We start from the raw sequence: 25611 nt of genomic DNA, 5'->3' as shown, positions 1-25611 counted from the left end.
AAGGCCTGGGATGCTCACACAGAGGGCTGGAGGTTTTCATCCCTCCACATGGGCCACACCTGGCTCAGCTGCTGGGAGAGGCAGGGCCATATCTTAGGAGGGGTCATAAACCATCAGAGCCCCACAAAGTGCCCCAGGATCCACAGTGTGACACAGACTGTGTAAAACTCCCCCCAGGGGAGGTGCCTGGGCATTCACCCAAACCTGAACCTGTATGAACCCAGGGAACTTTGTGTTTCAAAAATTCGGCCACTTTCAGCACCACTTCAACAACTGCACATTGAAATTGCAAGTCAAACTCTGTCACTGGATCCACAGATGGTGACTTTTCTACTCTTCACCTTTCTGTCTCTTTCTTTGTCTCTCTCTTTTCCTAACTTCTTCTCAGTATATATTGCAAACCAGACTAGAAATTCCAGTCAATGCCTTAGTGAGTGCCTTGTTGTGCCTGGATACGTTCAAGTTGGCTTAGTTGGAGTTGGCTAAGTTTGAGTTTGCTAAGCTTGAGTTTGCTAAGTTTGAGTTTGCAAAGTAACTTATCTTGGATGTTGTTTTAAAGTTTGCCAAGTAACTTATTCTGCCTTAGTGTTCTAAACTTGGCAAGCAGAAGTTTGTTATTGAACCTCCTGGGAATTTTGTAAAAATTTCAAAATAAATCAGACAACCTTCTCATTTATCCATTGAGAGGATCAGAGCTGTGAATGACTAATTGATATCTAACATGGCTTAATTTCCTACTGAGACAAGCAAAGGGTTCCTATCATTCAACATACTGATTTTTAATTTTTTTTTTTCAGGAGAGCAACTTCTGTTTTTTGCAGTCAGGCTCAGAGTTTGAGGAAGGTGAGGAAAAGAAGGATGGATGCCATTTATGAGCATCAGTATTCAAACTGTCTTCCCTGGCCTGCTCCTTTCTCCTCCCTCTAAAGACACAGAGGAAGACCATGAATAGCAGTAGTTGCAGGGTCTAACAGTGCCATTTGTCACTGCCAAGATTCATCAGCGATACAGGATTACAACAGGGAACAACTGAAAGGTTAAGGATTTATCTAGAACATCTGAAGTGGATATTAAACAGAGATTAATAGCAAAGTGATTAATGAAAATTAATGGGTTTTGTCTTAGCTACTGTAGTACTGAAAACAAAGAAACTTGTTCTCTTTCCAGGAGCCATCATTGACCTCTTTACTTGCTAGCAACACTTAGAGTAGGTACATATGTTAAACATTTTGTCTTTTAATTTTACTGTGCAGAAATTTAGACAAGAAAATAAATGTGTTCTCAGGACTGAAGTGCTGTAAGCACAGAGGCAATGACTTCTGGAGATGAGTGTGAGAAACAGGTTTTAGTGTCTAAATGTGGTTCACTGCTGCTGAAACTGAGACCCTCTGAGCAATAAAAAAATTCATAAAAGCTCATGAAGGCAGTTTTATTGGTTCTGTAGAACCACAATCAGGATTTTCCTTTCAATATCTATCTGGTGCCATGCTTTTTAAAAGAGTTATAGGCTTGCAAAGTTACAGGAGGTATTTAAAAGGCATGGAGTCAAGGAGTGGCTGGGGGTGCTGGGTTAATGGTTGGGCTCAGTGATTGCAGAGTATTTCCAGGTGGGGCCTGTGTACAAATCACAAACAGGACAGGACTGCTGGGGAATGCATCTCAAGCTGTTTTATTTTCCAGCATCACTCTCATTACAGGGTGATGACAATGGGAAGATGCCAGCAGCTCACATCCCTGGCAGCAGATCAAGAACTCAATGCTACAACTCACTTTAAATGTTTTGCCCAATCACACAAAGCAAAAGCACATTGACAGTAGTTCTATCCAACCACTATAAGCGCAGGTACCTTTGGTTAAACAATGCTGGCTTATTTCAAATACAATACCTGCTTGTGAGCCTTCAAACACAATGCACAGAGCTCCATTATTAAGCTTAGAACTTCCCAATATCTCACTAGATATATTTTTCTGCAGCTTAGGGAGTTATTCTAGCCAAGTGTTAATACACAGAACAAATTGTTCTATTTGTCCTCACTTTTCTACTTGCATAATTCTTCTGCTGACCAATCTCATGGCTACTGCTCAGCTCCAATCACAATTCTGCTGTCTCTAAGGCCTCTCTTTTGTAGCTTTCCCAAAACCTCCTGATTTTAAGGATTCCCACAGCAGAGGATATTTCCAACAAAAATTATTCTCGTAAAGATCAGTGGAAAGCTGATGGGCCATGAGGAGAAGGGCTGTGAGCCTGATACAGCCTGACACAGCCTGACACACACAGTCTGACACACGCAGCCTGACACACACAGTCTGACACACACAGCCTGACACAGCCTGACACACACAGCCTGACACACACAGCCTGACACACACAGCCTGACACACACAGTCTGACACAGCCTGACACACACAGTCTGACACACACAGTCTGACACACACAGCCTGACACAGCCTGACACACACAGCCTGACACAGCCTGACACAGCCTGACACACACAGCGTGACACACACAGCCTGACACACACAGCCTGACACAGCCTGACACACACAGCGTGACACACACAGCCTGACACACACAGCCTGACACAGCCTGACACAGTCTGACACACACACAGCCTGACACACACAGCCTGACACAGCCTGACACAGCCTGACACACACAGCGTGACACACACAGTCTGACACACACAGTCTGACACACACACAGTCTGACACACACACAGCCTGACACACACACAGCCTGACACACACACAGTCTGACACAGCCTGACACACACAGCCTGACACACACAGTGTGACACAGCCTGACACACACAGCCTGACACAGCCTGACACAGCCTGACACACACAGTCTGACACACACACAGTCTGACACAGCCTGACACACACACAGCCTGACACACACAGTCTGACACACACAGTCTGACACACACAGCCTGACACAGCCTGACACACACAGTCTGACACACACAGTCTGACACACACACAGCCTGACACAGCCTGACACACACAGTCTGACACACACAGTGTGACACACAGCCTGACACACACAGCCTGACACACACAGTCTGACACACACACAGTCTGACACACACAGCCTGACACACACAGCCTGACACACACAGTCTGACACAGCCTGACACACACAGTCTGACACACACACAGCCTGACACACACAGTCTGACACACACAGCCTGACACAGCCTGACACACACAGTCTGACACACACACAGTCTGACACACACACAGCCTGACACAGCCTGACACACACAGCCTGACACAGCCTGACACACACACAGCCTGACACAGCCTGACACACACAGCCTGACACACACAGTCTGACACACACAGTGTGACACACAGCCTGACACAGCCTGACATCTCCCTGCCCGTGCTGCTGGGTGGGGTCAGTGACACACGGGGGCTGCTGAGCTGACTGAGCCCCAGAAAATCCTCTCTGGTCCAGCTGTCAGCACAGAACCCAGCCATGAACTGCATGGGGTTCTACAGGAATACTTTTTTTAAAAAATATGAAATCTCAAACCTGAAGCTTTTCATGTGTATTAAAAATAACAGCTTCTGCTATAGAAAGGAAGAAGAAAAACATAACTATTTCCATGTTGTTTTTTGCCATAAGTGTGCTTTCTCTATTTTAACCTCTGAATGTGGACACTAAAAAACAACTAAAACATTTTCTGCTCTTATTAAATGATGTTTAGCAAGATTTGAGTTCTTAGTGCTGTAACTTGCTGTCTAAAACGCTAAAGACATTTCTAGTTAATTTAACATAACATTTACTTGGAATGAAATCAGAAGTATTCTTATAAAAATATAGGATAAAATGAGTTCATTACCATGTCTCTCACTGTCAATAAAGGTGATGTATTTCTTATAAAGTTCTTACTTAATAGTTTTGAACTAGTAGTAGCATTTTACATGTCATGAGTATCTGGACGTTTATTTGGTTAAAGGAGACATTAAATACAGATAAATATAATTAAATACAGTTGAAACAAACAGCATTCTTCACCTGACCCAGCATTTTTATATTACTTTATTTTAGTATTCAATAATTCTCTAATTCAGTAACAAGTGAGTCACGGTTCCTCAATCCCTGTGTAGATTTAAGGCAAAAGGAGTCCCTATCTGGATTTCTAATTATTTGTAATTTTATTGCTTGAACAAAGCCACATACAGTTAAGGGAAGGCAGAAAAACACTCAAAACATTAGAAATCCTAATAGGCACTTCTCTTAAGATATTTGCATACATTCATTTTGGCTACTGTGATGCCTTTAGGGTGTTGACAGAGAAGAAAGAGAACCCTGAGAACAAGAGAGAGTTTGTGCAAAGCAGTAAAATAGACCCATTCCTTTTGGAGGACTCAGAGAGGAGATGGTTTAAGTAAAGATGCTACAGCTAGCTTTAGATCTCTGTAATCTTAATGTAACAGGCAGGGATTTGTTTGCATTATTTTACTGGCAAAGGTGAAATCATATTTTAAAAGTATAAAATTATAAAAAAATTATAAAATTTAAAAGGAACACCTTTTAAAGAGTGTTGGTTATGCAGATTTTGAGATTATGACCAGAAAGTAGTATTAAAAAAGAAAAACAGTGAAACTACTCTATAGAACAGTCATATCCTATCCACACCCAAATTTTTCTGAAACACTCTACAGAACCAAATAAAACTTACAAGCCCTGCACTAAAAGTCATTGAAGTGGTTCACAGACACAAACCTAAGTTTCTCAAGGAACATTTCTATTCTCTATATTCTCTACAGCAGTTATTCCACTGTGGCACTCCAGGTGAAATAGAATGTGAGGCCAAACAATTGGCAAATGATATTTGAAAATCTATGCTGTCAAAGGAGCATGCACCATAAGAGCATTGGGAAAAAGTTTGTGTCAACAGCATCTCCATCAACATTAACGTATAAACACAGGCAGAATTTGGGAGAAACTCCAAGACAAGTAAGGTGACACAAAATATGACAGGAAAACCTTTTGGGCAGAAGTTACAAAAAAAAAAAAAAAGTAACTTTGTTCAAAATACTGCTTTTAATTTCAAATTCAAAAGTAACTGCAATTTAATTCTCAGCAATTTAATAATTTATGGAGAGCACCCTTAGAATGTTTGCAGAGCACTAAGCACTCCTGTTCTTGGTTAATGAGCTTGCAGCTCTGCACTCCTCTGGGAGGGCACATCCTGCCTGTTTTATAGCCAAGCAGAGGCACAGAGGCAGTGATGAGCCAAGCCTCCAGACCAAGCCGAGCCTGCCAAGCTCCTAACTTTATAACTTTATGTTACATGGGCTCTGAAACCTCCCATGCTGAAAACTCTGGAAAATTAAGCCCATTTAAAATACAATCAGCAAACACACAGTGATATTGTCTGCATTAATTAACTGTCATGGCTTTAACCTCAGCCAGTAATTAAGCATCACTTGCTCACTTCCCACAGGGTGGGCGAGAATCCCAAGAGTAGAAGTGAGAGAATTCGTGGTTCAGACAAAGCCGGTTCAGCAGGCTGCCCTGGCTAACCCAAAATGTCACTGTACTCCTCATCTATCTGTGCCCAAAAGTATTACTGAGTCTTCAGAGCCCGGTGCCAGGGCTGGAAATGGGACCGGGGATGCTGGGATGCTTTCAAAGGCCAGGGAGGTCTCTTGAGAGAGCCACCCCGGCCCTGTGGACTTGGACCCGGGCAGGGGCGTTTGGCTTCTCTCTCTTGAGGTGTTCCTGCCCCTTGGGGTGTTTCTGCCCCTGGGGTTGCTGACACAGAGCTGGGGCAGCCTGGGTGAACGCTTCCCTTTTGGGTTCTCCCTTGGTTTCTGGGTCCCGCCGTGCCCGGCCGAGTTCGGGCTCCGTGTGTGCCGGAGCGCGGGAGCGGAGCGGGCCCAGCCCCGCGGCTCAGGGCGGCCCCACAGCCTGAGGGGACACAGGCCCTGCTGGGCCATCCCCTGCTGTCCCTGTCGTCCCTTGCCATCCCCTGTCATCCTCTGCCATCCCCTGCTGGGCCATCCTCTGCTGTCCCTGCCATCCCCTGCCGCCCTTGCTGTCCCTTGCCATCCCCTGCTGTCCCCTGCTGTGCCCTCCCACCCCCTGCTATCCCTGCCATCCCCTAAAATCCCCTGCTATCCCCTCCTGTCCCTGCTATCCCCTGCCATCCCCTGCTGTCCCCTGCCATACTCTGCTATCCCCTGCCATCCTCTGCTGTCCCCTGCCATACTCTGCTATCTCCTGTCATCCCCTGCTGTCCCCTGCCATCTTCTGCCATCCTTTGCCGTCCCCTGCCATCCTCGGCTGTCCCTGCCGTCCGCTGCCATCCCCTACCATCCTCTGCCATCCATCCCCTGCTATCCCTGCCATCCCCTGCCATCCCCTACTGTCCCTGCCATCCCCTACCATCCTCTGCCATCCATCCCCCACTATCCCTGCCATCCCTACCGTCCCCTGCCATCCCCTGCCATCCCCTGCCATCCCCTGCCATCCCCTACCATCCTCTGCCATCCATCCCCCGCTATCCCTGCCATCCCCTGCCATCCCCCACTATCCCCTGCCATCCATCCCCTGCCATCCGTCCCCTGCCGTCCCTGCTGTCCCCGCCGCGGGGAGGGCGCAGTTCCTGGCGGATTTCCCCTCTCGGGTTCAATCCTCCCCCCCGGCCTGGGCCCCAGCCCTGCCCCTGCCCATCGCTGCCGGAGCCGGGCCCGAGGGCTCGGGGCAGGGCTGAGCCACGGCCTCTGCCCTCAGAGCCGCCCTCAGGGGATGCCCCACCCCTCTGGGCTCGGCTGTGTGCCCTGCAGTCAGTGAGCCCTGGTAATTCTCTATCTAGTGATCAACCACTGTTATTTTTGCCTGATGCTGTTTCTCCTGTTAGTAAACTGGGGTTTTTTTTCACTTACAGATATTTGTATTTCATTTCTCCTTATTGGTGGAAAGGGATCAGTTAAAGCTATCAAGGAAGGCAGCTCATCGCAGAGTGTCTGCCTCTTAACTTGCCTTAACACGAGACACAGGCAAAGCCAGGCCAGGCACACACACACAGCAAGCAAAGCAAAGCAAAGCAAAGCAAAGCAAGGAGGATTTCATTCTCTGCTTCCCAGAATTTCAGCAGGGCCCCCTCAGGTGTCAGTGGCTGCTCAGCCACCCTCAGTCCATCATCCCCCTCTTCCTGCTGTTCCCAAGGTTTACACAGTGGAATGGCACACACTGTGGAATATTGAGTCACTTGGAGTCAGCTGTGTCCCCTCCCAAATTCTGGTGCAAACAATTGGCAAATGATATTTGAAAATCTATGCTGTCAAATGAGTATGCACAGTAAGAGCATTAGGAAAACGTTTGTGTCAACAGCATCTCCATCAACATTAACATATAAACACAGGCAGAATTTGGGAGAAACTCCAAGACAAGTAAGGAGCCTACTCCAGCCTACTCCATTTGAGGGCAAGGAACGGCAAAGGCCTTGGCTTTGTGTAAGCCCTGCCCAGAAGTAACAAAATCAACCCTGAATTTCAACACTGATTCCAGCACAAATGCAAAATACAGCCCCATAATAGCTACCTTGGAGAAATTGATTCTATCCCAGCCAAAATGAGCACAGTAACAACCTCGGAAATTGTCTGACCCACACATAGCCATTTACTAACAGCAGATTACTTCAGAATTTTTCTTCCATTAATTCACTTAAGACAATATCTGCTGACTTGTGATTTGACAAAACGTTTTTTTATTAAAACACACCATTATGAAATACAAAATGAGGCACTACAGAAAAGATCTCTTGAGGATGCAGTGTTGCAAAAATATATTCAGACTTTATGCCAGAGGTTCTGTATCCAAACTTTTAGGCTATTATAGTTTCTCTGTAAAAATAAAGCACGCAATGCATCATTCAGTCTTTCAGCAAGCTCCCCCAGCTAATCCAGCAGCACTAGGCTGGCAGCTGGGCTCAGCACACCAGCAAGAACCAAGCCTGCTAAAGACCACACTGCCCATCTTCCCCACAGTGTATTCCTTTTATTACAAATGTAGTTTGAAATGAAAGCCTGTCCTGAAGTGTCTGACAGTCACCAAGGAAATCACTCACATTGCTTCTTCCAGCACTTGCTGTCAACAGATTGGCAATTTCCACCTTCCTTAATGGGGAAAAGAAAGGAAAATTATGTCAAGTGAGAGGCTGGAATTTCCTTTGTTTACAAGAAAAATTTGGATCTATAGCTCTGTTTAGGAGGTACTAGACTGAGACCAGATCAAGCTTACTGTAATTTTAATGACTTCATTTTATTAATGTAATATATTCTTCTTATAAGATTACAAGCCCTGCACCTCATACAAAGCATTCAAGTGAAAATACACATTTCTCAAGTTCCTCTGGGTAAAATTGGCTTGAGAGATTCTCTGAGGAATACACCCTGAAGAATTTCATTTTGTGCAAGCAAACCAAATACACAAGAAGTTATGGGGAGAGATTTGATGCCTTGCTACTATGCATTTTCTCAAAGTGGAATCTTTATGTTCTGAATAGCAAAAAGTATAGAAAAGCTGTCTGAAATTGCATGTGATGTGTCTCTGCAAGTTTTAGTTCATTTGAACCCACAAAGAAAGTTTAGAGCATCTTTGAAAAGAGAATCTGAGATTGCATGAAAAGCATAAACCCAATTCCTGCCAGAAGGCCTTTGTTGCCTTCAGATGAAAAAGAAAATCTAAAAGGGGTAAAAAGCACCAAAGCTGGATTTGCATGAGGAAGCAGAGACCGACATTTAAATTCATTCTAAAGAATGATGCAAAACATTTTTATTTCTTTGTCCTTATGTTTTAGACATCTTCACTTTTTGGATAATTAAATCTTTCCTACAGAGATTTATGACAGTTTGGTAAATGCTGTCCCTTTTTAGGCAAAGACAGAAGACTGGAAAAAAGTGAGAGTATGTGAAGGAGTGGTGTTCCTTTCCATGCCTGTTCCTGATGGTTTTAGGTTTATCTTGAGGCAGAGACACAAAGAAATGAAAAATGAGACCAAAACTTTACTCTGTGTATTTTTTAACACGTACTTATTTTCTCGTATTATAGTTCTTGCAGAAGTAAAAAGTCACTAACAATTTTATCCTTTATTTTTCTTAAATAAAATTTAACAGGAAGAAACTTGCTTTTTGGAAGCCCATAGTAGTTTTCAGCTGGTTTCAGAGGAGCAGCACTAACTTCCCAATCCTTTCAGGGAAAAGTACAGTGAGAAAAGGAGGATTGAGTAAAGAGATTAGGAGAGCAGTTTACCATCACATGTAAAAATCCATCCTGTGTTGCTGCTTGCTCATGGAGGAGCTGATCCGGTACCCACTGAAGTAAAGGCCAAATTTTCATATTTGAAAAGACAATAATATACAATCATAGATAACTATTGCTTAAGCAGAAGCTGTTCTAATACTGCAACAAAGGGAGTTTTAAACCCATGCTTCCAATTCCAATTCTCAGAATATCAAGTTTTCAGACAGTGGAGTGCAAAGGTTTTAAATCTTTTATTTCTGAATAATGACTAATAAAACTTAGGGAACTCAGTCGTTTGAGTAAAAACTTTTTTTTTTCTTCTTCACCCAATGGATCCACTCTAAGGCCATGAAAAGATCACCAAATGGAATTGTTAAATGTTTATACATAGAGTGTGACCTGTAAGAAACAAAAACACAAGACAGAATGTGTCACAGACACATTTTATGAAAAATCCTTTCGTTAGGGTTTTTTCTCCTGAGAAGCTGAGAGGCCTCAGAAATGAAATGTAAACAATAACTATCTGCTGCTGTGGAATGCAACAGGTGGACCTTTGATTGGCCTCATGTGGTTGTTTTTAATTAATGGCCAATCACAGTCCATCTGTCTCAGACTCTCTGGTCAGTCACAAGATTTTATTATCATTCCATTCCTTTCCCTTCCTTGCTAGCCTTCTGATGAAATCCTTTATCTATTCTTTTAGTATAGTTTTAGTAATATAATATAATATAATATAATAATATAATATAATATAATATAATATAATATAATAATATGTCAGCCTTCTGAAACATGGAGCCAAGATTATCATCTCTTCCCTCATCCTGGGACCCCTGTGAACACCACCACACAGAAAGCAGCACATGTGAAGGAAAAGGGCATCTCAGGTGGAACAAACAGCCAGGTCAGCCAAGGCCTGTAGTGAGCCACTCTTCTGCAGTGCTGGGGTTTAAGCAGCACCAGGCAGAGGCAGCCAAAGAAGGGATCAGTTTGAATTGCACTGTGTAACTCACACACGTCCAGCCAGGCTTCACAGAGCTCTACCAGGCAGAGTGCTGCCTCTGCAGACTGAAACAGAGGGGCAGATTGTGTCAGAGGTCCTTCAGCCAATGCATAGCAGAGAGAATGGATCAGGTATAGATATATGCAGGGCACTGAGTGGGCCATGGTTCTATTGAAATGCTCTGAACAATTATCATAGAAAAGGGATCAGTGAAATTAGACACATTCACACACTTTCATCAGCTAAATAAAAGTTCCATTCCCAGCTAACCATATTCAGCAATCAATTAGCTACTCACTGTTTGTATGCACTGACTTACAAAATCAGATGATTCAATTGTAATACTAACTGTATCCCAAATTTGAGCTCTCAGGGCATATGCAAACCATCCACCTCTCAATTCATACAGGCCCCTCCTTGGGCTGATGCAGCATTCTACACTGGGGTACTAGAAAAATCAGCAAGTGCTATTATGTGTGAATGAAAAATGCAGATGTGCCCATCAAATGGCAATAGCAGAAGGGATCTCACTTCAGGCACCACTGATAGTTCAGCCTGACAGAGAGAGGCAGCTACAGCAAAACCCTGTACCTCCTGCATGTAGGGGGATAGAATATAAGAAAATAAAGATAAGATAGTGTAGAAAGTAATCTCACCCCTAAGGAGTTGCAGCTGGGCCAATTATCAGAGATTAGGAGCAGGCCTGACTTTAACAGGCCACAGCTGTAAGCAATGAGCAGAAGATGCTATAAAAGAGTGGGGTGGGTGAGAAGGGAGCTGGAGTCAGTGGCTGCTTTGTGGAGAAGAAAGAGTCAGTGCTGTGAGGAGATGCCCACGAGAAACACCAAGAAGGTATGGAACTTTTGTGATAAGGAGACAACATTATGGAACCCCTGCAATAAGATAACAACACCTGCATGCCAGGCTTCCTGGGGAGGAAACAGGGACGAGTGCCCAAGTGAGGAGCAGCTGTCTGTTCTCCCTGCCAGAGCAGATGTGGCCCCTCTGGAGGAGCAGTGTAGCTCACCCAGGTGTGCAGATGGACAGAACAGTCACCAGTCCCCACAGGAGGCTGGTTTTCTCTCCCCATGTTCCTGAGGTGCCCTGCCACACCACTGCTGCAGCAGCTCCTTTACTCTTCTGCCAGATCCCAGCTGTGAGCAGTGCAGAGGAGGGGATGAAGGGCAGTGACCTGGCAGGGAGCAGGAGAGTGAGGAGATGGCCACGTGGGTAGGGGAAAGCTGTCCCTGCAGCAGCTCCCTGTGCTCCCTGACTCTGGGTATGGGCAGCTAGCTGGGGGAGGATGGAGACAAGAGCAGTGCTAGGAAGTGCACAGGGAGAGAGGCACCAAAGGCCTCCCTCCAATGCCAGAACCAAGCTGCAAATGCATCAGAGTCTGGGATATGCAGATTGTCGTGGTAAGAGCTGTGGGCTGAAGTTAATAGAACGAATGTCCTCCAAATCCCAGTGCTGCTAAATTGTCTTTCAATGTTTACCTGACATAAAGCTTTGTTTAGATCAATCCTTATGTCCTGGAAGCACCTGAACCTCTCAGGCACATGCCACATGAAGCATTGTGTCCTCAGTGAGGCGTGTCCATTTTAGACTTTCCAGGTGTTCCACTGCCAATTTTCATTGAACTTTGCATGGCCGAGGAGAAACCATGAATATCAAACTGCCATGTTATTGATGGAGAAATTGTGAATTCCAAAAGGTTTGGAACGTTTTTTTAATGGCTTCTCCATACCTTTAAAAAGTTTTGAGCTTACTAAAACTCAGCACTGGCACTTTGACTCCTCCTACCTGGTTGCACCTCAGGTCAAGTCCTTAGGTACCATCTAATGCCACCTGAATCCTGGTGGAAGTAGTCAGCACTCAGTTTTTGAGCAGAACCATTTCTCCCAAAGTCCTACTGAAAGGAAAGTCAATTCAAGACATTATTCTCATGCACCCATGTTGTTCTACCCATCAGTCATGAAAATCTGGCTGAAGGAGTGCAAGTGAGCTCCTTAATAAGAAACAGAAAGCCTTCCACAAAGAAGAGTAGATCCAGTGAGAAATGACAAACAGCAAAGCCCCACTGCCCTTCCAGTGCTCAGGAATAAAGAGCCTGGCAAGGAGCTCAACCCCTGACACTGAGCTTCCCAAGAACTGCTTCTTTCTCACAGGGCACGAATCCAAATCTGTCCAATTATCACCCTGTCTGCGCCAGGTTTTGTAGCTGTTGCAGGTGTTAAACTTTTTTTTTAATGTTCCATATTGATCTCTTATACTAAGAAGTCTTGTCAATAATCAGCTATGAGGACAGGAGAAAGGGAACCTCTATCAGTTCCAGTTAATTGATGGTAACATAATAATATGCACCATTTGGATACACATCTGTGCTTTTTGATCTCCAGTCAATCTATCAAAGCAGTGAGCTTCAGCACTCAGAGGCATGCCTGTGTAGATCTACTTTTTCAATTTTGCCTGCAGCCTTCTCTCTTTCCATTTGTGCTTTCTTTCCCAAAGAAACATCCCTGCAGAGTGACATGAAAGGAGTCCAAAATTCCACCTGTATTATTTTGTCTCCCCTCCAATAGAAAGACCAGTGAAGCTTTCATGTCTGACTTGCACAATGTCTGGAAACATTTCTGGGTTCTGGATGAGCTCTTGTAAGGAGCTACATGAAGTCAAATTACATTAAATGCTTCCCTGAAATTCATTGAAATTCCTCTGGTTACCTGAATAGTTCGACAGGCTACTAAATATAAATGCAGTGCTAGATTTTAAACTTTAGCTTTTACTTTTTAATAAATCCGGGAAAGTGTAATGTCCTTGCCAAAGTCATGCTACGAAGGCAATATGCAAATATTAAATATGAGAATGAAGAATAACTGAAAGGTATTAAGTAGAAATTGCAAGTAACTGCTGACAGTGCCTGAAAGCTAATGATGTTAATTAACAGTATTCCCAGGGATAGGTCCAAAGAAGGAATGGGGAATGCAATAATACAGACCTGACTTTTCTGTTTTCTTTATAGAATTCTTATCGAATATAAATTAAGTCAGAAAATGGCAAGTTCCAATTAGTATGGCTAGATAGCAAGGGAGACAAAGTAAACAAGTGGTTGTACCTTCCTCATAATGAATTCACAAACAGCTCCTCCTATTCTTTCAATTAAGCCTCCAATATAAATGTGCCATGCCCCTTCCTTTATTGGGTATCATGGAAACAGAGCAAGCCTAAGTTCCATCATTATTTAGTCAAGAAGATGGATTCAGTTTATATTAGAATATAAGACCATTCTGAAAAAGCACAATATTATGTGTTATTCTCATAGAGTTTATATGTCTGTTCTCTTAGTATGTTGCAAGTCAAAGAAGTACCAGGGTTTCCAAATCCCAGTTAATAAAAGAGTCTGAGTCTGTTCCTCAATCAACTTCCAATCTCACCAACAGAGCAGAGGACAATTCGCAGCCCCACTGCAAACTCTGGGTGCAAATGTATCATTTTCTGGATAAAAGTAACACCACAGATTCAGACAATACTCAGCTACCAATGTCAGCTGTGTAGGTAGTGGGACTTACCAGAATGACACAGCAACACTTATTGAGTTTTGATTCAAAAGGAATTTATTTCTTTAAAATGCTACTGTTTCTGTTTCTGCTTCTCGCCTGCTTTCACTTTGACAAATAAAAAATTTGAGAGGCAACCCATATCAAAACAATTATTTCTCATGAGGCTGTTTTTAGAATAATAAAAAAATAAACAGCAGCTTCAAGAGATGGTATTTCTGACTAGTACACAACACAAAATAGGTACAGCAAACAGGCAGCAGGTACAGAGCCTTTATGAGGGGCTGTGCTGGTTTTGCATGGCCTGGCTCTTGGTAGCAGGGGGGGCACAGAGGAGATTCAGGGAGAAGCTGCTGGAAGCTCCCACCATGTCCAGCAGATCCAGTCCCTGAGGGCTCTGAACATGGACCTGCTGCTGGCCAGGGCCAATGAGAGATGATGGGAATGCCTCTGGGAAAACATGTTTAAAAAGAAAATCAAAATAAAGGGGGACACTGTTAATTCTAGCTAGAGAAGAGGAGGAGGTGAGAACATGTGAGAGAAACAACCTGGAGACACCAGGGGCAGTGGGGAAGGAGGGACAGGAGGTGCTCCAGGGGCCAGAGCTGGGGCTCCTCTGCAGACCCTGGTGATGACCATGGTGAGACAGCTGTGCCCTGCTGCCCTGGGGATCCATGGGGATGCAGAGATCCACCCACAGGCCATGGGGATCCATGGGGATGCAGAGATCCACCCACAGCCCTGGGGATCCATGGGGATGCAGAGATCCACCCACAGGCCATGGGGATCCATGGGGATGCAGAGATCCACCCCCAGGGAATGGGGATCCATGGGGATGCAGAGATCCACCCCCAGGCCCTGGGGATCCATGGGGATGCAGAGATCCACCCCCAGGGAATGGGGATCCATGGGGATGCAGAGATCCACCCCCAGGCCCTGGGGATCCATGGGGATGCAGAGATCCACCCCCAGGCATGGGGATCCATGGGGATGCAGAGATCCACCCCCAGGGAATGGGGATCCATGGGGATGCAGAGATCCACCCCCAGGGAATGGGGATCCATGGGGATGCAGAGATCCACCCACAGCCCTGGGGATCCATGGGGATGCCGAGATCCACCCCCAGGGAATGGGGATCCATGGGGATGCAGAGATCCACCCCCAGCCCTGGGGAGGTGCCCACACCAGAGCAGGGCATCCCTGGGTGAGGCTGGGACCCAGTGGCAGACCCAGGGGACAGAGGGGCCCTGTTCCCAGGCTGGAGCAGCCTGTCCTTGGACACTGCAGCCCTGGACAGACAGACAGACCCATCCCAGAAGGTCTGGGAGGGCTGTGCCCCTGGGAGGGACTCAGGCTGCAGCAGGGCACTGGGAGCTGCAGCTTGTGAGATGGAGCCAAGCTGGAGAAGTTCTCAGAGAATTGACTCCTGTGGGTGGGACCCCACAGCCTCACAGGGAGGGACTCCTCTCCCTGAGCAGTGGAAATCTCTGGTGATGAACTGAATGCCCTGCCCTGTCTCCCTGAGCTGTTGGTAGGGGAGTAAAGGTGTTTTTAAGGGCTTATTTTAATTCTCATAATCCTCCTCTCACTTTGTTGGTAATGGAATTTACTTTGCATCTCTAAATTTAGCCTTTTTTGCCCTTGGACTCTTTTCTCCCCTCCTGATATCAACTCATGAACCTTTCAGTTATCTTTTCCCCTCTCCTCTCCATAAGTGAGTGACTTTGTGGGTGCCTGGAATTTGGTCAGTGTCAAACAAGACAGGGGGAAACAACAGCAGGAAGATAATTTGGGTATTTTGTGAGAGAAACGCTGTGTAGGCATGAACACCATCCTCAGGTGGGAGCTGTATCTCCAAACAATGGGTACCCAGCTGCACACCTGATCTTTACTCCAAGATTCCCCTCCTGGGAAAGGAAGGCCAGTCATGTGGGAAGGATGGCCTAAATCAAGCTGCCAAGGGGGACACAGCACCTTGGCTATGAGGGAGTTAATGGGGGATCAGGAATCAGTGACACCATGGCAGGACTGTGCTTCAGAACAGCTCTGGGCACGTTTACTCTTCCAGCACAGGGATCAGCTACTGGTGCATAAATCAACTGGGAATACCAACCTCTTTGACAGGAAGAAAGTCCTCAAGAGGCAAATATTAAAAGTCACTTAATGTGTGTACTGATCTCTGCTTTGGCTCCCCGATTTGTAATTTTTTCTTGTTCAAACTGATGGATGAACTGAATGTTTTTAATTATTTCCAGGCTATGCCCTTCAGAATTGCATTGCTTTCCCTGCATACAGTACTTCTGTCCAGAGACTCCCTTGCTTCATTAAGATGGAAAGTCATTTCAGTTCCAAAAAGCCAGAGTAATGGTGTTTTAATCAAGTGAAGTGCACACAAGCTGCTACCATCCTGAGCACCCCCTGACAGAAATGCAGCAGCACAGGGGTGCATTGCATGCTGCCTGTAGGATGCAGGAACCCCCAGATCCCCTGCTTTGGAAATGACACCACAGTTTCACCTAGAAATGCCACATTTTCACCTAGAAATGCCACATTTTTCACCTAGAATAGCCACAGTTTCACCTAGATCCAATGTCTGCACCTCTGAAGCTGGCTTGGACAGAAAAGCACAAGAGTGATGGAAAGTAATGGAATGTTAGCACAACACCAGCACAGGAGAGGGGAATATGGGCCTCTCCTTTTGGGAAGTGTTCTACTTCACCACAACAACTGCTTAAGAACAAGCCATCAGTCAGAGTTCAAAATTCCTCAAATAATATTTGAACTATTAGAACTTGTCTGCTTGACAATGGTGGGATTTAAACAAAAAGCTCAGAATTCAGGACAAATGTGTTACCTGAGTTACAAAGGAACTCACACATGAAAGAAAGTTCAAAGAGACTAAAAAACCCCAAACCTCAGCAGCTTGGAAAATTTCTGATGTCTTCCAAAAATAGGGGAAAAAAAGAAGCTCTTTCCTCAAAGAGCCAAGATTAACTACTTAGAGCTGCAAAGGCCTGGTTTGAAGACTGCTCCAGAAACATTCCACCATTTCCCCCAGTGCAGAGGAAATCAGCACCAAACCTGTCTGCCAAGGGCTGGACTGATCATTTACCCCAGCACCCACAGGCAGAGTTTGCCATCACACACTTGCAGCCTCGCTGGGGCTCAGAGGGATCAGACTATTTAGATATTTAGATTTTTTATATTTATATTTAAATATCAGATTATTTAGAGTCTCTGCACAGATTGGCTTCTTTCCTGATGTACAATTCAGGATGTGCTGCTGCTTTGCTAAGCCTTCTTTACTTGGCCTCATTAATTCCATCTGTATTAAAATGAGATGTTGTGTGTAGCTTAGATGGAACTTTTGAAGGCATTTTTCCAAATGAAATTGTAAGTTTATGTTAGAAAAAGGATTTATAGCACATAGTTAAAACAGGCACACATACAAAATCTGTTCTAATTAGGCCTTAATTTTTGCAGAAAATGCTTTTATTTTAGAGGTTTATATATTTCAACAGTATTCCAGATGTGTATACTACATCTATATTTTATAGAGATGTAAAACCAAATAATTTATTATGGTAGCAATCTTTAACTTAATAACTAAATTTCTTTACTGAGTAATTTAATTCAAAGAGGCAAGCAACTGGACACCAGAGGAAGTTAGGATCAGATATGGGCAGGTCTTTTATACTGTAGAAGCTGAGTTAAGTTGAAATTATTAAAAAAAAAAAAAAGGAAAAAATCTATCTTGATTTTCTGACCAGTATTTTTGGGAAAATCTTCTTCCAGCTAAATTGTTTTCATGTTTATCAGAATTCTGAGTACTACTCTATTAATCATTCTGCAATTAAGTACACATTGCTGTCTCTGAGAAAAGACCTAAGACTGGGGCATATGTGGATGGGACACTTGGCACAGATGTTCCTGAAATGCCATAACATCCATTCCAGAGTAAATGTCACAAATCTGTTTGGGTGAAGCAAACAAGAGCAGTCTGTGCACTGAAGCCCTGTAAGGGATGAGTTGCAGATGCAGACTTGAAGTTATCATTTTTATTAAAAAATACTTCAGCTGTAGTTGAGTCTCAAACTAGAGCAAAACACCAGAGGCAAACCAAAATTAGGTCTTGAAGCAGAGACAGAGGAGAAGGCAGAATGGTAAAACTATACAGTATTACACAAGGAAGATGAAAGCCATTTTATTGTGTTGCTAGTAGCCTTTGGAAAAGAAAATAAGGAGCTCACAGTGGATTCACTGTGTGGATAAAACACAGGCCAGGCTCAAGCCTGGAAAATCATGGTCCCACAAGTGGGAGAGGAAAGAACACCATGAAAACCAACATAAGCAATCTGTAATTAGAGAATGAGTCTGTCCCTGCTGCTCCTCTGTGTTTGGGCACTGTGAGATGTTTGCCATCATCACACCTGGCACCTGAGAGTTATTGATCACTGCCTTCAACTGCCTGCACCAGACACCAGTGCTTTATTTATGACCAAAAATATTACCCTTTTGGCAATAATGTCAAAGACCTGGTAAAAATATGGATTGTAAAGGTGTAGCATAACAATAAATTTAGATTTTGATTAGTGTAATAGATTTGTGCAATATAACTTCCCTGACTTCACTGCACTTAAGAGGGTTTTATCTTGTAGATTTAAATCTGAAGTGACAGACTGTATCATGAGAAAGACAACTAAAAGAAGCCAAATTTAGATGTCACAAATTCAGAAAACATCAAAGAGATTGGCAAGTGCTTCACCAAACATTTATATTAAGCAGGAATTATTGTTCTGATTACATCTTAAAGCCAGTAAATGAATAACCATTTTTAAATGGTTACTCATCTCCTCCTAGCATTTATTTTTCATTTTTCAAAGCAAAGCATATCAGTACAAATTATTAATCTCTCAAATAAGTTATCTTTATTAAACACCACTATGAGAACACAATCATAATTAACCACAAAATAGTTAGGTCTCATACCTGCTCTTTGCACTACTGTGGGATTTTATTAATAATTATCAGTCGTGGCACCAAATTTAAGAGGTAATTACACAAAGTGAGTGGGTTTGCTGCAAGGTACCAGAGCTTGCTTTAAGTCAGAACAAACAATCACAACTGAGGGACTCTAACCCTAAGTTACATTATAATTTGGAGCCAACAAATGCTCAGTATTTGTAACTGATTCCATCTGAAGTACTTCCTCAGTTTTTTTGATAAGTGACCAAAAGACTTTCCTCATCTATTTCAGTTTTCAAAAGTAAAAAGCTCAAAATACTTTTGGAAAGGGAACACATCTTCCTCATCTTATAAGTAACTACTCCAAGCAGCTGTATTAATGATGCCTTAGAGTAAAGGCCAAGCAGCTCAAACAGCTTCAAATTAGGCCCTTAGGGTTAGCAAAAAAGCAGCAGTTACATTTACTGACAAATACAACATTTTCATGGTATAAACAGGTCATCATGCTTTAGTATCAGTTGTTTCAAAGTGCTGCTGCTCAGGTTTTGCTGGGTTTTTGGACAGCAGGTTCCTGCCCTGCCTTGCTGTGTAGCACATTACACAGCAGTAGAATAAATGTGGTTTTTTCCTGATCACAACAGGAACTGGAGAACAGCTCAGGAGCATCTCCTAAAGCCTGGTACAGCAGAATCAGCCTCAGGTCTCCAGAACCCACACAGGAATGCTGCAGACAAGCTCTCTTTCTCTTTAATAGACACTTTCTGACTTTAATTTGCAGCAAAACATTTTTGAGAAGCAGCTAGGGGAAGCCTTAAGACTCCTTCTGTAAGGTGTCTAGAGCTTATTTCTGATGAAGTAAAAACAATATGCTCTCTACTTGTAATAGGCACAGAATCACAATGATGTCCCACACAACCTTGAGTTCATTGCTGAAAAATTGCAGGAGTGGAGTTAAAGCTCAAACAAAAACCAAAGGCATCATGAGCACCCTTAGAGGAGCTCTTGGAGCACAGAAATAATCAGAGCAATTTCATTTAGACTCCACCACGAATATCAGTTTGTAGATCTGATTTCAAAACTAAAGCATGACTGATCATCTAGGCTGGACTTGCTACCTTCCCTGCAGCAGGTCACAATGTGAATTATCATGCAAGGATTTCCTGGGAGCTTTCCTGGCACTATGAAAATCAGCCTGATGGGGCTGACAGAGCTTTCACTTAGTGCTGTGCAAGACCTTTAGCTGTAATTGTCCTTGTCCAAAAGGCTGTGGATTCATCATGCAGACTTATTGAACTGAAGTCTTCAAGCAACATTGACAGTGATGACAACAGCTCTAGCAGTTGAAAAGCCCCAAAGAAATGTCAAAATCCAGTAGTGCTTCCATTATCCATTTCTGCATTATTAAGTTATACCTAACAAATGTTATGGTCATGAGAGAAACCCTACACATCAGCTAAAGCTGCCAACTTGGATTTTCACATCTTTATTATTCTACTTTCAGGTAAATATCACTGTAGAAGTCAGAAGATTAGAGAAAATATGATTCTGTGTTGTTTGCTTCTCCAAAAGTGTGCAAATATTACCTCACACATAACTCCACAGTGTGTTGTCTTGACAGCAGAGTACTCATGCAAGCTGTGATTAGGATTAATTCTGCCCTATCAGAGGTTCCAGAGTACAAGCCATAGAGGTTTGGGTAAATACACAAAGGACAGCTTGGTTTTGGTTTTGTTTTAGATCTCTAACCTGGAATCACAACCTTCAGCTGATTCTTTTTCTGCTACTGGCCTTTAAACTGAGGTTAAGCAATCACCTCTGTTCCACTTTTGTTCATCTCAGTTTCCCCATCTGTAAAAGGGTGAAAGTCATAGAGTCTTTCACTCCATTTCACAATTTTTATGACATCTATACATGAAGAGGCCTTTCAAGGTATATTGTTGCTATGAAATATACATTAATTATGAGTCACCATTGGTCTATTTGTCATTGTGTTAACAACACTGGCTGTATCAGTCTAGAAGAGAAGAAACTGATGTTTTTTTATTTCTAAATAATTACTTTACTTTCTTTCTTTGTTTAGGGATAAAATATAACATGGGATTCCAGCAACCAAAAAAAGTAAGTTTTCAGAAGTACATAAAGAAAATTGTACCCATATTCTGAGTATGGAGTACAGATAGAGATGGCTCAGATAAGGCCACTACACGGAGATGAAGCACTGAAAAGGAAGGATGCATCAAAAACTTAAAAGCACTGAAAAGGAAAGATGCATCAAAACGTGAAAATGCAAATTTCCCTCTTAAAATAGGAATTTGATAAGCTATGCAACTTCAGTTTTATGAGTTTTTTTCCTAGACTGGATATTGCTAAAAGATACTGTAAACTTTGCATATATTAATATTCTGTATGAAATCTCACTGATCAAATGAATGCCTTGAGAGGTACTTAAAAACAGGCTCAAGAAAATTCTGGTGAAATTCCCCCATCTAGTGGCAGCCAGGCTGCGTGGGGCTGCCTCCAGCAAGGACGAGAGCAAAGCGTGCCAAGGAGCAGCCGTGCCCAGATGTGCCCAGCCCTGCCCAGATGTGCCCAGGTGCCATCGCCTGCTCGGGCAGGTGACAGGGATTGACAGCTGTTGGGAAAGAGGAAAGTTTGACAAGAAAGTCTCACAGATATGTGTGCTTAGCAGAAAGATTTTTGAATGTAGAGTCTGAAGAAGGAATAGAAATTAAAGCAAGTTTTGATATAGAAGAAAAGAATTGCTGAGCCAGTCTCACTGGATAACCAAGGACGCAAAGGGTGTGTTAGTTAGAAGGGGTTTTTATGGCTTAGAGCAAAGGATAAACCCACCCCAAACAAGAAGATGTTTTTACCAAGCAGAAAGAGAGCACAGGCAAACAAGGCAGCAAATGTGGCAAGAAAGTAGAAAAAAGGTCTCAGAATTTTCCACTGCAAGAAAACTGAAAAACAACTTCCAGCTTAAACTGTAATGTACTGACTGTTAGTGATTGGAGAACAGTAACATGAATATGGTAATTACAGTAGTTATGATAGGCTATAGATAAAAGTTCAGGTATAGATTGGTTCTACTGTATGAAGATGCTCAGCAAAGAAAAGTCTAGAATGCAATGGAACCAAAAGAAAAGTCTAGAATGCAATGTAACCTAAACCAAAGGGTCTCCAGGCCTGCCTGCAGCTGGAGCTGACAGCTGTGGGCACAGCTCTGTCACCCACCACCCTGGGCTGCTGTAACCTCTTGGATACAATAAACTGCATTTTGGAGAGCCCCTGGAGTCCTGCATCCCTCATTCAGGCTCTCACTGACAGCTCCCCTGCAGCTCCAGCCCTCTGCATCCAGGCTTGCTCTGACAGAAGGCATTCAGGCTGCCCAAAAGCTCCAGGGTCATCATCAGCATCATTAAGGGTGCAGAATTCCAGGAAGCCTGAATTTGCTAACCTTTAAATATCAGCCATGTCATGAGTAAATGGGATTGAATTCCAGCCAGTCTTGTAAAGGGTAATGTTTAGAAATACATCTGGTATTTACAAAGACAAACACATTTCTGACAACAGAAACAACCTCTGAAGGTGAGGAACAATCACTCCCAATACTGAATAGTGTTTTGCATAACAAATTATCAGTTGGTTTCCCAGGCTGCACACCACCTTCACTACCAGTGCATCCAACCTGAATTCTGCAAGTGTCCTAAAACTTGTGTTTAATACTGATCTCTTGTGTTCAAGTTTTGTACGGTAATTATCAATATAAGCAAGTCATCTCCAAAATACAATTTGATTTTTTTGTTTTTTTGTCACCAATGTCTTTTGTAATGAATCCTGAACCTCTTTTCTGAGACTTTTTTATTCTCTGACCTTTAACAAGAATGTGACGAGATAAAACCTCCATGACAGGACAAGTTTGTCACCTATTGCATTGCTTTTTTTCAGACAACAAAGACTTCTAACATTGATTAAGATTTGATCTTAAAGAGCACCCTGAAAGAGCACAACCCTTCTAATCCCCAATCGTACACCTTAAAATCCACACAGTATCTTATTTTTAAGCCAGTTTTAAATACTATTGGGGAAACACTGAAAGTCAAAAATTTAAATTTAAAATTGTAAGCCCTCTACCTAAGCATTTTGGGTCAGCAATAAACATTCTACAACTACATCTGCTCCTCTGTTGAAATACTCCATGGTAGTTTATATGCTACTCTGATCCAGGTGACCTCAAAATGGGGATGACACATAGCTAAACAGTGACCAGAACAAAATTGTAATCTTAGAGGTATAGACAGGATTTAATTGAGCTACCTGGAAAAGCAGGAAGTGCTGGAGCACACTTGGGCTGTATGCAGGGAGTATTAACAGAGAGATCCCTCAATGAAAAAGAGCAAGTCCCACAAGCCTCACCCCCAGACCTGCTTTGCTTCCTCAGCTTTTGCTGAGCTAATCCCAGCCCCAGCTTCATTCCACCTCTCTCTGCTCTCTGTGTCCATTGCTCTGCCCCAGGCTCAGCTCATCCAGCCTCCCTTTGGGGTGCCCTTCATGCTGCCCTCCCCAAAACCACTTCTTGTGTGCCAAACCTCTGCATTCTCACTGCCACCTTCCTGTTTCCCTCTGCCCACACTTCCATCTCACTCCACCTTGCAAACTCTACAAACCCCCCTCCCTTCCCCCTTCCCCTCTGTGCCAATCTGCCCTCACTGCAAAGATCAATTACTGATGTGGGGGTGGTGGTGGGAAGCAACAGCCCAAACAAACAAACCCTTCAGTTTGTGTGACATCAGGGGCAGTCTGGAATAATTAAGCAAGTCCTCAAAATACTCAGACACATTTTGTAGAAATTTCAACATCTAAGACAAAAGTATCTGTCAAGGTCCTAAATATCTACACATAAAATACAGGTAAATCCAAATAGGAACTAGAATTGACTGGAAATTTAGATCAGGGTCATCTCTGCCTTTGAGTTCCATGTAAGCACAGAACAAGGGGACAAGAGAAGAGCCAGAGTGCAGTGCTGAAGGCTCGTGAAAACACATTTTGTTGTACAGTTCTAAAAGTTACCAAAGATCCACGTGAAGTGGTGCAAGCTGTAAGTAGTGACAATCTCTCATTTACTAAAATCTGTAACCTGTTTTTCCTCAGGAGGACTGTGTTTCCAGCAATAACCAGGATAGAAGATTAAGAAAAAATACTGCAGACAGAGCAGCAACACTTAAGCAGAGCAATTCATTAGAGCCATCTGCAAGCGTGCCCACCAAGCTTCAGAGCGCCGACAGAAGGCAAAGCAGCATCATGTTTGCCATGAAAGATCAACAGAAAGGTGAAGAAATTAATTCCATCAAGCTCCATAAACGCAGGAGGAGGTTTATAATTAAAAAGAGCCCAATTCTGATTTCCATGAACAGCTCCATTCTCAACCTGCCCACACTTAAATATGAGGATAGAAACAACAGCAAGTGGAAAAGTCTCTATCAGATCCAAGGAGAAAGGAAGAGGATTATGAGGGAAACTTGTTCAAAATACAAGAGTAACAACAGAAGAATAATCACTCCTTATCACGTGTCTAGGATATTTGTAGAGGATAAATACAGGGTTTTGTACTGTGAAGTGCCAAAAGCTGGCTGCTCTAACTGGAAGCGGGTGCTGATGGTGCTGAACGGGCTGGCCTCCTCCACAAAGGACATCCAGCACAACACCGTGCACTATGGGAACTACCTGAAAAGGCTGGATGGCTTTGACCACAAAGGCATTTACCACAGGCTCAGCACCTACACAAAAATGCTGTTTATTCGTGAGCCCTTTGAAAAGCTGGTGTCTGCATTTCGGGACAAGTTTGAACACCCAAACAACTACTACCACCCTGTCTTTGGGAAAGCCATCATCTCCAGGTACCGTGTCAATGCCACCAAAGAAGCTCTAAGGACAGGCTCTGGAGTCAAGTTTAAAGAGTTCATTCAGTACCTGCTGGATGTACACAGGCCAGTGGGGATGGATATACACTGGGATCATGTCAACAGGCTTTGCAGCCCGTGTTTAATAGACTACGACTTCGTTGGGAAATTTGAAAGTATGGAAGAAGATGCAAACTTTTTCTTGCACTTAATTGGTGCTCCACAAAATTTAACTTTCCCCAAGTTCAAAGATCGTCACTCCAATGAAGAAAGAACTACCACTAAAATTACACAACAGTATTTTGCACAGCTTTCTCCTTCTCAACGACAACAAAGCTATGACTTTTACTATATGGATTACTTGATGTTCAACTACTCCAAACCTTTTGAAGATTTATATTAATTTGAGGGCCTGGATATTTCCACAGTCGCATCAGTTGAATTGTGTGACAAATCCAGGCGACATCTGTTTATATATACTTACCTGTTAGCAAAGAATTGGTTGAAGAGCAGGGAAAAACACAAACCAGAATATAAACAGATGTTTACACCTTCACCTTAATTGCCTCCTTTTTCAAATCATATTTTTTTCTATAATTTCTCTACATGAAATGTATGTACATATATGTATCATATGTCAGGGTCCCCAAATAAAGCACAGAATTTTCCAGGCTGGTGTGGCCTGTGTTTGCACTTGGGGGTGTTTGAAATGAGGGGAGCACAGCTGGCAATTCTAAAGTGCAGCCAGTATTTCAAGCCCTTTACTGTTCAGAAAGTCATTCTTTAAGTGATGGATTAGCAAGAAGGCAAATACACTGAGCAATATTTACAGTTTGTTGAAATGTGCAAGGCATGAAGCCATTCACAGGCCCCATGTGTTGAAGGTGGATGTTGATCACTGATTCCTGACATTCTTAAGTT

General features: G+C 43.3%; 1 protein-coding gene across 2 annotated transcripts in view; it reads left to right on the top strand.

Moving 5' to 3' along the window:
- The window catches only part of CHST8 (carbohydrate sulfotransferase 8), a 207926-nt gene extending 182566 nt beyond the window's left edge, over window positions 1-25360 (top strand). For both annotated transcript variants that reach the window (XM_036390099.2, XM_036390098.2), the window contains exons 3-4: window positions 20871-20908; window positions 23942-25360. In XM_036390099.2, coding sequence (XP_036245992.1) covers window positions 20871-20908; window positions 23942-25093 — 1190 coding nt within the window. In that variant the 3' untranslated portion in view covers window positions 25094-25360. The remainder of the gene's footprint in view (window positions 1-20870; window positions 20909-23941) is intronic.
- Window positions 25361-25611: the final 251 nt, after the last annotated feature.

The sequence above is a fragment of the Molothrus ater genome, chromosome 12 (assembly GCF_012460135.2).
Source record: "Molothrus ater isolate BHLD 08-10-18 breed brown headed cowbird chromosome 12, BPBGC_Mater_1.1, whole genome shotgun sequence".
Taxonomy (NCBI): Eukaryota; Metazoa; Chordata; class Aves; order Passeriformes; family Icteridae; genus Molothrus; species Molothrus ater.
This window is presented reverse-complemented; position numbering and strand designations above follow the sequence as displayed.